At 37.5% G+C, this 15,872-nt stretch overlaps 1 protein-coding gene across 3 annotated transcripts in view; it reads left to right on the top strand.

Annotated features, from left to right (window-relative positions):
* Positions 1 to 12,789, top strand: part of LOC121434740 (tyrosine-protein kinase Yes) — a 70,983-nt gene extending 58,194 nt beyond the window's left edge. For all 3 annotated transcript variants that reach the window (XM_041633680.1, XM_041633681.1, XM_041633679.1), the window contains exon 12: positions 11,649 to 12,789. In XM_041633680.1, coding sequence (XP_041489614.1) covers positions 11,649 to 11,857 — 209 coding nt within the window. In that variant the 3' untranslated portion in view covers positions 11,858 to 12,789. The remainder of the gene's footprint in view (positions 1 to 11,648) is intronic.
* The last annotated feature ends 3,083 nt before the right edge of the window (positions 12,790 to 15,872 follow it).

Here is a 15,872-nt window from a genome sequence, read left to right as displayed (position 1 = left end):
ATGTAGATCTATGTTGTCACATTCTCTGATTCACATCCCTTCATTATGTGTTGACATTTAACCCATACAAGTTCTCCTCACCTAATGGTCATTCCTTATCACTCTGTCCAGTAAGACTCCACTCCTGTCTTAATTCATGGTCATGTTTATTTTATTTTATTATATTCCTATGATGACATTTTGTTTGTGTTTTAATGAATAATGCTGGCCTAAAGGTCAGAGTGCAGAACTAAGCCAAGCAGTGGTGGCACACACCTTTAATCCCAGGACTCAGGGAGACAGAGGCAGAGGGGTCTCTGTGAGTTCAAGGCCAGCGTTGGCTATACTAGATTGATCCAGTCTCAAAGAGAAATAGAGATAGGTAGTGTTGGCTCACTCCTTTAATCCCAGTACATGGAAGTCACATGCCTTTAATCCCAGTACTAGGGAGGTGGAGACAGGAAGGTATGACATAATTAATAAAAACCCAGAGACAGATATTGGGGTGTTGGACTCTAGACTGAGAAGGAGTTGCCCCCAGAGATCATCTCACACACCACAGCTGATGCAAAAGCATGAGGATTTTATTAATTTTGTCATGACAGGGTCCCCCAGCATTCGGGAAGCCGAGGGACCTCTAATTGCTGGTACAGCCTACTTTTAAAGGGGCCACAGAAGCAAGGGGGGTTGTTCTTTGACTTTTCTGATTGGCTTATTTGAAAGGGCTATTACCAATAATTGACTGGAGAGCTGTTGCCAGATCAGATGAGGTAAGAGGTCATTTTGACCCCGTTTCCCAGGGGACTGAATCAAAACATACGTATATGGGTAATTGTTCAGGAACTAAGTACGTGCGAGTGTAGCTGTTAGGTCCTTGGTTCCCAGGGGAGGAGGGGAAGCACTATGGCACAGAGGCTGAGAGGATTCAGAATTGTCAAAAATGGTTTCAGGATTGTCTTAAAGTCTTACGGGGTTCTGCAAGAAGGTCAGAAAAACAAAACAGCCAGCCATTGGCTCCTACGATTTCTACCTGAAATGGTGATCCTGCCTCCAGGAATCTCAGAATGAGTCTGTGTCTGAGAGCTGTCTTCTCACATTTCTGTTCCTCTCTGTGGCTGTAATTACCACTCAGTTTCTGTGGCAAACTAGTATGGCTCCTGGGATTAAAGGTGTGTGTCACCACTGCCTGATCTGTAAATCTGACCAGTGAAGCTCTTTTACTCTCTGATCTTCAGACAATCTTTATTTATTAAAATACAAATGAAATATTAGTACATATGGCTGGATAGAAAGAGGAATATAAGGCAGGAGGAGATAAGAGCTAAGAGCAGTCTGGAGATACAGTCTTGATAAGTCAGTCAGTCAGAGCATGCAGTATGAGAGAGGACCGCCCTCTTGGTCTGAGAGTTCAGTAGAGGTAAAAGGTAGTCTCTTTAGTAACTGGCTGTTCTGCGTCTCTGATCTCTCACCTTTTACCCCCTAATATCTGACTCTGGGTTCTTAGTAAGAAAAATTAGAATTTTGCTACACACACACCTCTCTCCAACCATCCATAACACTCTTCTTTCTACGTCCCTAGTGCTGGGATTAAAGGCATGTGATCCCAAGTGCTGGTGTCACGTTTGTGTGAGCTGTTTCTTTTTTAGACAGAGTCAATCTCCTGTAGCTCAGGGTGGCCTTGAACTCACAGAGATCCATCTGCCTGGGATTAAAGGTGTTTGCCACCACTGCCTAGCCTCTGTGACTATTCAGTGGCATTGCTCTGCCACCCTGATCTTCAGGCAAGCTTTATTTGTTAGGCTACAAACAAAATATCACTACAGTAGTATCTGCCCTGGAGTGTGGTTGATACACAAAGTGACACTCCATAGAGAAAACTGGTGTTTCTCTTTGTTTTCAGGTCTTCAGTTGAAAATACCTTATTGATTAGAGGTGGAATGCCCTCTCTACTTTTTCCTTTCAGGGACCCCATCTGTCTTGAACCTGTGAAAATCTTGCATGTTACCTCAGTCTCTGAGTGCGTATGTGCATCAGTCCTATTGTGTCTGGAAGACCCTGTTTCCTTGGAGTCAACTATCTCCTCTAGCTTTTACAATTTTTTTTTCTGTTGAGTATTTTCTTCTTTTTTTTATTTTCCGTTTTAAATTTTATTTTATATTTCATCCACAGTTCTTCCATTCTCCCCCAGCTCCCTGGTTTATACAGTCTTTCTTCTTCCTTTTCCACATCAATTCCTGAACCTTAAGGGGAAGGCTTTAATGAAGGCATCCCATTTAGGACTGAATTTTCTAAAATATCTCAATCTCTGCAAATTATCCAGTTGTGGGACTCTGTTAATTCCAATGCAAGAAGAAATATCTCTTATATGGCCTAAGTGAGATGCTGATCTATGGGTATAGTACTATGTCATTAGATGACTATGTTCCTTTAGCCAAATAATAATAGAAGTTTTCCCCCTAGGCCTATGGCTTTTCTAGTCTTAGTTTCTTGGCCATTTTAATAGTGTCAGGTATGGGTTCCATCTCATAGAGTGTGCCTTAAATCTGCACAAAAAGTGTTTATCCCCAGAACATTTGTGATACTGTTGCACCAGTGTGTCTTTCAGGCAGGTTGCAATTGTAGATAGTTTGGTGACATTGATGACCTTTCTCTTCTGGCACATGCAGAGTACCATCCAGCACTTTGAAAGTAGGGGTAAAGCTTCTAGTTAGGCACCAGATTCTCTGTATTCAATGTCATAAGTGTTTTCTTTAGCAATAGGCCCTTACCATCAGGTTGTAGAAGACAACCAATAGCCTTGGCAGTAGTAGCCTGTGATGTTTGGCAGTAGTGTTTCTATGGGACCCCTTTGGCCAACATCAATATTCCTGGCACTAGTGGTTTTACTTGGTAGTATAAATTGTTTAGTTGGGATACTCTCTCCCTAATATTCGGTGACTACTTAGTTTTTGTTTTGAAGACCGCAATTCCATATACCTACAGACACCTGATTTCTGACAAAGAAGCCAAAGTACATACTGGAGAAAAGGCAGCATCTCCAACAAATGACACTGGTCAAACTGAATGACTCCATGTAGAAGAATCCAAATAAATCCATACATATCACCTTGTATAAAACTCCAGATGGATTAAGGATCTCAACAGAATATCAGATATCTTCACTCTGATGGAATAGAAAGTAGGGGGAAGGTTTGAACTCATTGGCGCAGGAAAAGACTTCTAAATAGGGCAGCCATAGCATAACCACTAAGAACAAATAATAAATGGGATCTCATGAATCTGAAAAGCTTGTATATAGCAAGGATACAATATTCCTTTTAATACATATATATATATATATATATATATATATATATATATTTGTTCTTCTTATACTACGTTCTCTCATGGCTTGAGTACTTTCCATCTGTGTTCTTATTTCTCACTTTAAACCTTAACAATACCTAAAACTGCTTCCTCTCCTCACCACAATTTTGTGTGCCCCTTATCTGACTCCTACTCTGCATCTTTCAATCTTTGTCTACTCTAGCTTTAACAAGATCTTTAATGTTTTGGTACCAACTTTGCCAGATCCTCATCCTCTTCATGAAACCCCTCTTAAATTTTACAGTCAAGCAGTATGAGTACTCCCTTGGGTTTATCTTATCCTTTGTCCTTCTTTTATTACTACTTAATCATAATGCTGGATAAAATCTAGTTCTATCCTTTCTGTATCGGCAAATATAGCCAGAGAGGTGAAAAAACAATTGTATTGAATCATTTTCCTTTGAAGTTTTACTCGTGGTGTACTTTTAGTTTGGCCACAATAGAGAATTTAATATCTACTATCTCACTACAGACAATCACAGAATTAGATAGATACATAATACAGTTGTTTTTATGTTTCACAGCCACCAAGGAAGAATACAGGCTTTTTTTTTTATTGACACCTATGTTAATAATATGTTTCTTCTTAACATTTTCTAAGTGCATGTAGAAGGAGCTACAGGCCGCTTCCCGCCGCCCAGGTCCCGGCCGCCGTCTAGCTTTACCCAAAACAATTACACGGAAACTGTATTCATTTATACACTGCCTGGCCCATTTAGCTCTAGCCTCTTATTCTCACATCTTGATTAACCCATTTCTAACAATCTGTGTAGCACCACGAGGTGGTAGCTTACCGGGAAAGATTCTAGCCTACATCCATCTTAGGTCGAAGAATCATGGCGTCTGACTCACTTTCCTTCTTCCCAGCATTCTGTTCTGTCTACTCCACCCACCTATGTTCTGACCTATCAGGCCAAGCAGTTTCTTTATTAATTAACCAATGAAAGCAACACATATAAAGAAGATACTCCTACATCAAGTGGGAATATTGATGAAGTCCAAATGAAGACATCAATTTTGTTTTGGGGAGTTTTTTGTTTGTTTGTTTATTTTTTTTTTCTGAACAAAGGAGAAAGAAGTACAGGTACTCCCAAAAAGGAAGCTCCTAAAAAAATAACTTCAAAATTCTGCATTAAAAAAAAAAAATCCCTTTAGGCCCTTTCCAGTAGGTTCTCCTAACCTTCACCTATAGAGGTAAAGGCTATGGTAGGATATTTAACAGAAAACAGGCACTCAGGGTCTGAAAGCTGAGCTGAGCTAAAAGCAAAGAGTGCTAGAGAGTTCCTGCCTAGCCACAATGAACATTCAGGAACATTTTAGGCTTTTTGTTGAGATCCTAAAAGGCAATGTGTCACAACTCTAGAGGTGGTGGATCCAAGGGGAATGGAGCCAGTACTAAAGTCTCATGTCAACTTTATTCAGCACCACAGACAATTTGTACACTGTGGCTTAATAAAGGTCACATGAGTAAAGTTCTCATGAGTTCAAGCTGTATAAAATTTCCATAGAGGCATGGTTTAAATATTTAATTCAATAACAGCAGCAAGTGATAATGAGTTATCTGAAGTAAACTCACCCTTGTGCTACACCTGACAGGAGCAAACCCAGGAGTAGCACAAAAACATATTCCAAGAATAATTTTGTTTTTGAAGAAACTGAGGTCCCAAGACTCTTGGTCTTATTTTGTGTTATCACAAGCACTCAGAATTCTCCTCACATTCCTGGACTGTGTTCTAACAGCAGTGCTCTAGTAGGAAAGGCAAAACTAAAGAAAACCTAAAGCCAAGTCTTGCCAAGTAAGAACTAGGTGATTTGACAGTACATTTACTGTCAAAACAAAAACAACCTAATGTCTTGAAGAAAAAGAAATAATCTATAATGTGTGATTAAGAATGTTAACATAAAGTAGATCTATGTTTTCTGTAAAAGAAAAATAAAGCTGCAATTATTTAGTGCAGTGGTTCTCAGCCTTGCTAATGCAGTGACCCTTTAGTACAGTTCCTCATGTTGTGGTGACCCCCAACTATAAAATTATTTTATTGCTACTTCATAGCTATAATTTTGCTATTGTTGTGAATTGTAATATAAATATATGATATGTAGGATTTCTGATATGTGACCCCTATGAAAGGATCTGAGAACTGCTGATTTCGGGGTGGGGAGATGAGCCATGTCTTAATTATTGTTCTATTACTATGAAGAGACAGCATGACCAAGGCAACTCTTATAAAAGAAGGCACTTAAGTGGGGGCTTACTTAAAGTTTTAGAGGGTTAGTCCATGGTTATCATGACAGGAAGCAGACAGGTCTGGCGCAGGAGCAATAGCTGAGAGCTTTACATCTGAGCATCAGGCCGAGCAACATTAGGTTTGGCTTTTGAAACCTTATAGCCCATTTCCAGTGACATAGTCCCTTCGACAGGGCCACACCTTCTAATCCTTTTCAAACACTCCAATTAACTGGTGACGAGTGTTCCAATATTTTAAGCTATGGAGGTCATTCTCATCCAAACTGCCACAAACCAGGTGTGGTAGTGCATGTTTTAATCCCAGCAGTTGAGAAGCAGAAATAGGTCGATATTTGTGAGTTCCAGGCCAGCAGAGTACACAGTAAGACCATGTCTCCAAAATATAAATAAGTAAATAGATGACTCATTCAGGAATTGAAAATTGCTAGGTCCTAAAGTGAGCCCCAGTCATAAACTAAGTAAAGAACTTCAAATAAGCACTTTGTGTGTGTGTGTGTGTGTATGTGTGTGTGTGTGTGTGTGTGTACGCATAGGTGTAGTATGGTGTGTAGGGTATAAGTGCATGGTATGTTTGTATAGTATGTGCACATGGTGTATATGCGTGTGCATACACACACGTGTATTTGTTGTCTAAGTCAGTGCATCCTTTTGTCACCCAAGCTTTCCTTGATCTTACTATTTAAAATAGGTAGGCTGGCCTCAAACTTGAAGTGATCTTCCTGTCTCAGCCTCTAAACTGCTGGTCCTATAGGTGTACATGACCAAAGTTAACAATACTTGAAAGAAGTGGTTAGCAAAATAATAAGGAAAACTGTGAAATAATCAAAGCTGGATGTGGCAATGCACACTTGAAGTCCCAGCAATTAGGAGGCTACAGCAGAAGGATTAAAGTTCAAGGCACCTTGGGCTGTTTAAAAAGACCCTATCTCTAATAAGTAAATATCACGTAAGAGCTGTAAAACATGGAAGACAAAATTAGTGGATTCATAGGTTCATTATTAGAAGAATTCTCAGGACAGTGTTTAGATTAAATGCCTGGGGATGTGTGGGGATGGACAGTGTATGAACTAAGTGGAACACAGTGGAAAGGTCTAGTTTCTCTGTACCTGGAGTCCTAGGAAATGGGAGAGTGGAACAGTAATAAGTATTACTAGGAAAGGACTAGCCAGAAAATAGCTTTTCTTTAAAAATAGTTTTTGTTAACTCTGAACTTGAAGCAGGATAAAGGAAATTCGGTGTACTTCATTCAGGTATAGCATTACTAGCATTACCACACTATAAAAATCAAAGCCAAATAGCCACAGGGAGTTGGTATATACTTGCCTTTTCCTCACTGCATACAGAAGCTGGAAACAGGTGAAATATCTTTAGTCTTCCTTCCTTCCCTCCTTCCCTCCCTCCTTATTTATTTGTGTGTGTGTGTGTGTGTGTGTGTGTGTGTGTGTGCGCGTGCGCGCGCACGCACGCACGCACACCTGTGGAAAGATCAGAGGACAACCTGTAAGAGTTAGCTGTGTCTACAATATAGATTCTGGTGCTCAAACTCAAGTCACCAGATTTGGTAGCAAAGCACCTTTACCTGTTAAGCCACCCTGGCAAAAATTATGCTTTTAAAGTGCTTTGGAAAAAATTTTTAGAAAACACCAGTATTGTCTTACCACATTTATAGTACATCTAAAAATAAATTCAATGGGGCTGGAGTGACCACTCAGTGCCCTTCAAGAGGACCTGGATTCCATTCCCAACACCCACATGGTGACTGACAACTGACCATAACTAATTCCAGGGGAAACAACATCCTACTCTGGATTTTGTGCATATTACATGCATGTGGTAAATGGGCATATATGCAAGCAAAACCACCTGTATGCTTTACATTTTTTTTAAAAAAAATTAAAGAGTAAAGAGGAAAAAATAAATTACATGATAGTAACACAAAGGTCACAGGGTGTAAAATAGTAGTAGGAGATAGTTCTGACCTTCTGTTAATACTTACAGATTATAAAAATACTCCTTTAAAGTAAAAGCCCCAGGAAAGCATATTGCAATTGCAGTAGAATGTGGCTCAGTAGAAGACTCTGGAGTGTAGAATGCTCACTTAACATGCACTTAGCCATGGGTTTGATCCCTAGCACAAAAAACAAAATCCAGTAGAATGTAATGATGAGCAGTGATTTTTTTTTTAAAACAAACTAAAAAGAGGACAAAAGAATAGATGGGGAAAACAGCAAGTAAATGAGATGATAAACCTAGCAGTGGTGGATACTTTAACCCCAGCACTCAGGAGGCAGAGACAGGTGGTTCTCTTGAGTTTGAGGCCAGCCTGGTCTACACAGTGAGTACTAGGATAGCCAGGACTACACAGAGAAACCAGATCTCAGAAAAAGAGGAGGAGAGGGAGTGTAGAGGAGGAAGAGGAATAGTTAAACCTTTACCCATAATTACATTGTGTGTAAATGCACTAAATATTTCAGTTAATAGATAAAAACCAGATTTTAAAAATATGCATAAACACATACCTCTAATACACTTTGATCACTCCTCATATTTCTTTTGAGGCAAAGTCTTTCATTGGACCTAAGGCTCATATATTTTTTTCCTCTTGGCTAAGCTAGAAATGAGCAGACCCCAGAAATCCTTCTGTTTCTGCCTCACCCCTCATCCCTGCCCTTGGAGCTGGTACAAGTACGCTTTGACTACCCAGTTTATTACATGAATGCTGGAATCCCAATTCTGGATGGTCCTCATGACTTTGTAGTGCTCTTAACCATTGAGCTATCATTCCAGCTCCTATAGTAAGTACTATTTTTAAGAGATTCACTTTAAATATATAAGCTGTAAAAAAAGATTAAAATTTAGAGATTGGAAAGAGATATACGATGCAAAATACCAGCCAAAAGAAAACCTGTGAGCTTCAAGGCAAGAAATACTACAAAAATGAGACAAAGTTCAATGAATATTGATAAAAGAAAGGGTCAGTTGAACAGGGAAACATAAAAGTCCAAATGTTTAACTAACTACATGTCTGTAAATATACAGTGCATAAATAAACATTCAAATAAGCAGGATATAAACAGTTTGTAGATTTTTTTTTCTTTTGGCAGAGGAAGTGCTAGGGATTGGACCTAGGGTCAGGTATGCGCTAAGCCAGCACTCTCCCACTGAGCTACCATTTGAGCCCCCAGATTCCCAAGCTTCAAAAGAGGAAAAGATTATATATTGTCCATCTTTGATTACTGAAGAGGATTAACATATAGCATCAACCAACTACTACTATTTTACCAAAATAATGTCAACAAATATAAGCAATAATGAAATACTTCGTTGACAGAGTGCAAAGCCATTATTACTATCTGTTTTAAGTATGAAGTGTTACAGTCTTTCATCTTCTTATTGAAGAGCAGGCATGAAAGAAATGACTTCCTGCCATACTCCAGAGTTAATGTCTTACTCAGAATCTTAGAAGTGCTTCTGAGGAAGTGATTATTTTTCTGAAGATTGAGGGGAGGTCATTTCTGCCATGCTTTACTTTTAAATTTGTTGCCATAAAACTCTGAATAGTTCTGATTATCAAAAAATTCTGAAGGGTCAAATCTTGAATGAAATTTATTAGGAAAGAGGACTGAAGTATAATTCAGTAGTAGAGCATGTGTTTAGTATACGTAAGACCCTGGGTTCAGAGACTGGAGAGATAGCTTAACAGTGGTAAAGAGTACACTACTCTGATAGAGAACTGGAGCTCATATCCAACTTCCACATTATACAAGACACAACTGCCTGTAAGTTCAGCTCCAAGAGTGCCAATGCCCCATATATACTCTGCAAGTTCTTGTTCTTTGCCTCTCTTCTTCTCCCCATCCTTTCCTCTTCTCCTCTTCTCCCATACACATACACACACATACACACACACACACACTTACACACACTTAAAAATACAACAGATCTTGTAAAAGTATAAGGCCCTGGGTTCTATCTCCAGTACCCCCACACCCCAAAAGGAGAAGTGATTGGTACTTAAAGTTGGTATTGTAAGTTTAGGCTTATTTAGACTAATTAATGTTAGTCTCTTAACTCCAAAAGCTGTAGGCATATATGATCAATAGCAAAAGGTTTCCAGTTTAAAGACCCTCAGAGAGGACCTTCCCTCAGGAGGAGACCCCTGAGCCAAAGGAACAATCCGAGACCACTGGCTGCAAACTGCAAGAGGTTTTTTATTGAGAGTACACTGGTACCTGCGGGTGTCAGAGTCTCTTTGGAAGACTTGCACGCCCTCAGGCTGGGCAGGGGGTCTTTTATATGGAAATGTGCGGCAGAAGCATGCTGGATACAGGATGAGGTGAGGGTTTCACTTGGGGACAAGCTCCTCGGGGACATGAAGATATGATAATAGCTGAGTTGGCTCTATCTAGGGCACATGTAGTTTTTCCCAGAACTTTTTGTTCCCCTCCTAGGCCTGATGTCTGACCATAGATATCCTGTTTGGCAGCCTAGGAGTACCGACTTTACCTTGAACTTATACTCGTTTGTGTGAAAGCCTTGCAAAATGGCATTACAGAAGCTAAGCTGGGGTCTTTCACAGTTACAGTATGGTTTCATTGAATGTTAAATATTTAGTCATTTTTGCATGTGTCTAACAACTTCTGGCTTTATTTCTGTAGCAGAAAATATGTTGGATTTCACTAAAAAGTGATATGTTCTTTGATGAAAACATTGTCTTTCAATTTTTAAGACTTAAGTATTTTGAGGAATCAGTTATTCTTTAGAAGGTCATAAATAAAAATGGAAATAGTTTTTTATCATATTCCATAGGGTTTTTTTTTTATCATATTCCATTGTTTTAAAGCAGTCATAGTCAGTGAACAATCTCACTGCTGGTAAGGGTAAGGCTGGCAGTGAAGGTGATAATGGGATGTGGGAAAGAGTCAAGGTTTTGCTGTATTAGTTGTTTTATATGTTGCTAGAATAAAACACCTGAGTTAAGGAAGGAGGGAGGGAGGAAGGAAGGAAGGGCGGGCTTATTTTAGCTCACAGTTGAAGGTACTATCCTATCATAGAGTCATAACTGTAGAAGTGTAACATTGTGTCTAGTCAAGAAGCAAAGAGAGATGAATGCTGGTGTTCAGCTTTCTTCTTTATATTCAGTCCAAGACCCCAGCTCATAGAATGGTACTACCGACAGTTAAGTGGGTCTTCCCACCTCAAATAACCTACCCTAGATAATCCTTCCTAGGTATTTCTAGAGACTATCTTAATCTAGATAATCCTTGACAGCCATGCTGACATTTTCTCCTAGATGATTATACCATCACAGTCAGTGTCTAGAAGAGAAATTTAGGAAGAGTCCACTTGCTAGCTTGGGACAGTGCACATGGGAAGGAATTTAAAAAAGAATAGAAGAAACTGAATTGTGTAATAAGACAAATCCAAATATGTGATATAGATAAGGAAACTCAGAGTAGTGAAATAGTTATGTGGTTAGTATACACAAAAATAAAGCTAGAATTCTCTCCTAATTTAGTTTCAATTCCTTATTAATTAAAGTTGGGGTTATTAAATGGTAATAGAAAATACCAATCACCCTAAATTCTCAAATTTAGTTGGCACATGAAGATACTGTGTTATAAGTAAAAGTTTAAGTGGAATGAATAATTGGTCATATATTAAAATATAAATTATCTCTGGGCAGTGGTAGCACACTCCTTTAATTCCAGCACTCAGGAGACAGAGACAGGCAGATCTCTGCCAATCTGGTCAACAAGAGCTAGTTCCAGTTACAAAGTTACAGAGAAACCCTGTCTCGGGGGGGAAATATAAATATAAACATTATACACACACACACACACACACACACATATATATATAAATGATTATCCATATAATCATTTCTCGGCTTTTCTTTGTATAAATTGATATTTAAATTTTATTCTATTCTCTGTTGAAAATGTCTTTTCACTAGATAAACTTAGTATGTCTTTAGTTATTGGCTAGGACACTTAATCTGTTTTGCTATTTGTAGCTAGGACCATTATTTTTAACGTTTGAATCTTAACATTAGGTATGGTAAACCGTGAAGTACTGGAACAAGTGGAGCGAGGGTACAGGATGCCTTGCCCTCAGGGCTGTCCAGAATCCCTCCATGACTTGATGAATCTTTGTTGGAAGAAGGACCCTGATGAGAGACCAACATTTGAATATATTCAGTCCTTCTTGGAAGATTACTTCACTGCTACAGAGCCACAATACCAACCAGGAGAAAATTTATAATCCAAGTAGCCTGTGTGTGCAGATCTTCCAAAACATAAAGACCTTTGGGAGTTTGTCACGCACGGGAATGAGAAGATACTTTTCACTCTGCATGTTTCTATGGTAAACTGGAATTCCAGATAATGGTTGCACAAAGCAGTTTTTCCCCCTAAGTGTTAAACTCTAAAGTACCAATGATATATCTTATAACTTACTTCATGGTCCAAAGAGCGTCAAGCTAAGATATTGTGACTATGTTGGTGATAGCATGGTAAGAAAGAGCAACAAGACTACTGTTTACTAGTCACTTCCTTTCCTTCCCAAAACTCAGAGAAAACTATTTATTGAAATGGACAAAATTTGAGCTATTATACCATAGTAAAATTTAAAATCAAAAAACTCTATGGGACCAAATAATTCCATTCCAGTCTTTTAAAAAAAATCTCTCGCATTTTTTTTTCAAAAGTTAGGTTTTTGTTTCATTTTGTTTTTCTATTTGACAGTTGCCATGCAGTCTTAACACAGATCTCCTTTTGTGTGGAATGGGCCGAGTCTTCCAGAAGCAAAAAGGAGATTATAAACAACATCAAACACTTGATTTAATGGTAGACCACAGCAATGGAATTTGGAAGCATAATACCCTATGTTCACACTTAGTTCATAGAACTGGAAAGTAGAGACAGCTTTTTTACTTTCGTCATTTTGAATTGTTCATAATGAAAGTACCCAGAATGTGAGCTTGTCATTTGCAAGGTTGTACTGATTGTCTTAAGGCAATGTACAATTGAAATTATATCCAGTTCCAGAGAAAATTCTTAATATTTACATAGCATAAAAATAAAAGCCCAGGGGGCTGGAGAGATGGCTCAGTGGTTAAGAGCATTGCCTGCTCTTCCAAAGGTCCTGAGTTCAATTCCCAGCAACCACATGGTGGCTCACAACCATCTGGAATGAGGTCTGGTGCCCTCTTCTGGCCTGCAGGCATACACACAGACAGAATATTGTATACATAATAAATAAATATTTAAAAAAATAAAATAAAATAAAAGCCCAGCATTTAAGCAGTCCATTTTAAAAAAATAGATGGAGCACTGTGAAGCATTGTTAAGTGTGCTTTTATGGTGATTGACTCCACACATAAAAAACATCACTAGATCAGGGACTTGAATGCACTTTGCTTGTATTAAGTATAGAATAGGAGAGAGGAAAATGTATTTAAATAAGTATGAGAGAAGAAAATGTGAAAATTTTACAGATACTGGGGTGGGATGGAGTGTTTAATGTTGGCGTTGTGGAGTGACATCATGGCTTTGCTGGCACTCAGAGCTCCTCATTAGCTGTTTCTGAGACTTTAAAAGTTATCAAGTATGACTGTAAAACTAATTTTTCTTAACATATATACTAAATAAGTTTTACGGCCTCAAAATAGTGAAGATAAAGCTTAACACTAATTTCAGTGACGCTATTTTATACAGAACCTTTTTAGAACTCCAATTTTCAAATTTCTGAAACTTCACTTACATTTCCAATATACTTGATGATTATAGTTTCCTTTCATAATATATTCAATTTGAGGAAGAATACATATCCTGAGTAATAATAATTTAAAGAGGGGATTTTTGCCAGTTTAAAGTACAGAAGTAAAACTTTAAAAATGAGTTTTTCTAACTCAAATTATGAAGTATTAATTTGAATTGAGTAGTGCTAATGGTTTAAAGGTCTAGCAAGGAAAAAACTGAGTCTGCTAAATAAATTAAAAGTTGAATATTAATGTTTTTTAAATACTGTGTTTTATAGTTACACTTTAAAGCATTGTATCAAGTTCTTCTATTTTCAGCATATAATTTTAAACTTCTATCATTTTAATCACTAAATTTAAAGTTCTGTGCCATGGTAAATTATGTTCAAATTTAACTTTTTAAATGTGACAAGTGAACTTTATGCAAGTTGGCAAAAAGTTCTGGTACTAAAAGTTCTATTTTTTTTTCCAATTAACCTATTCAGAGGATCTCCTGAGAAGAATGTAGTCCTTATTTGCCCTGATGTCTGCAGTTTGTGTCATGAGTGTTTTAAAGGGCTTCATGTGATCTGTGGTATTGTAGTTTTTCTAAGCAGTCTTCAAAGGGTAAATATGTTTATGTACTAATTCTGGTCAGAAAAATAAGGCAGGAAAAGTTGATGGCATTCTTTAGATTTTAAATGAATTGAATGAGGCAGTTCTTACAATAACACTTGTAAGAATACAACATTAACTTAATGTGTATTCAGTTTAAATTGTTACGTATTTTTAAATTGTCACAAAAAGAAACAGTTTTGTACATTTGGAAGATTTTTTTACCAACAGTTTTCATCTTTATTGTCTAAACTTGGAACTTTAACCCTTACCAAAAAAGAAAAGTTGGCAAAAACAGCCTTCTAGCACAGCTTTTTAAAATAAATAATGATAACCTAAGACTTAATATTTTTATAAAATGTTGTGATATTGTTTTGTGGATAATTGAAATAAAAATCTTTGTTGTATGCATCTATATATCTTTTCAGTTGCTCATTAACTTGATTATTCTGAATTTATTCTTCCATTGGAAAAATGTTGTTAGAAATTGTACATCCCAACCAACTAGAGTTAACATCAGTTCTTTCTTTCTTAAGTTCAGAACACTATTGAATTTATTTCACACGATTAATTTTCTGTGTATAGTAATGACATTTTCTAAAATTGTATCCGCAAATACAGCCACTGTGTCACATAGAGAAACCTGGGTGATTTAAGGGAAGGTATTTCCAACTATGCAGGAGTTAAATAGGATAGACGCTTTGTACAAAAGTCTCTGTGTTCTACAAACCTCTTTTCACAGGTTTAAGGAAAATAAAAATTTAAATGCCTGCTCAAAAGCTTTTGTGATTTTCAGTATTATAATTGTATTAACTATTTTTTACTACTACTTCATATAAAATTGTTGCCCCCTTTCATGATTTCAAAAAAAAAAAAGAAAACCCAAATAGCAATCAGTACAATGCTTCCTTCAATTCATTGTTGATGTTGTTTATTAATAATTCCTTAGAATGTTTTTCCAGCTGGGCATGTTGTACATGCTTCTAATCTCAGCATTTGGGAAACAGAGGAAGGCAAATCTCTTATTTCCAGGCCCAAACTGTATAGGTAGACAGTTCCAGATCAACCAGGGTTACACAGCTTACTTTTTTTTTCTAGTTTCACAATTGACTTTTAGTGTTATATGTGCTTGATTAACATTTAAATTGTACATTTGTACTTTGCCAAGTATTTCTTTTTATGCTTAGAAAGCATTCTTCTGCCCCAATATTAAAAATTCATGCCACCTATTTTATAGTTTTTGCTTTTTAAAAATATTTTGATTTATTTAGAAAGCTATTGGAATATGAAACATGACTTTATAGTATATTATCTCTTATTTTTCTTTGGGTTCCCAACACAGTGAAAACTCAAATCAGTCTTATGTGGGGGCAAAACTTAACTTGGGTCTCATTGGTGTTGCTATGTATTGGTATTGGAAGATGATTGTCATCTCACTGTAATTCCTCTGTTCTCAGGATGTCATTGCAGAGCTTCTGAAGGCCATTGTATTAGGGTTCTCTCGATAACAAAACTTATAGAATGAATCTCTATATATATCAAGAAGGGATTTATTATAATGATTTTTAAGCTGTGGTCCAGCTATTCCAACAATGACTGACTATGAAAGGAAAGTTCAAAAATAGTAGTTGCTCAGTCCATGACGCTGGTTATCTCATCTGGTCTTCAGTATACCCTGGAAGCCCAAAGTCATTGGCTCTAATGCCATTGAAGGAATGGACTTGCTCGCGAGGTACAAACAGGCAGCTTCCTTCTTCCATGTCCTTAATTGGCTTCCAGAAGAAAGTGTGACCCAGATTATATCTGGACTAAAGGTATGTCTTTCCACCTCAAGATCCATATTAAATCATATCTCTTCTCAGCTCAAAAGACCTGGGTTAAAGGCATATTTTCCTGCTTCAAAGATCCAGAGTAAATATAGTC

The sequence above is a fragment of the Microtus oregoni genome, unplaced genomic scaffold, assembly GCF_018167655.1.
Source record: "Microtus oregoni isolate MIOR12 unplaced genomic scaffold, Mior012 000044F_ref0000062, whole genome shotgun sequence".
Classification (NCBI taxonomy): Eukaryota; Metazoa; Chordata; class Mammalia; order Rodentia; family Cricetidae; genus Microtus; species Microtus oregoni.
Note: the sequence above shows the minus strand (reverse complement) of the source record. Positions and strands in the feature narration are given on the sequence as shown.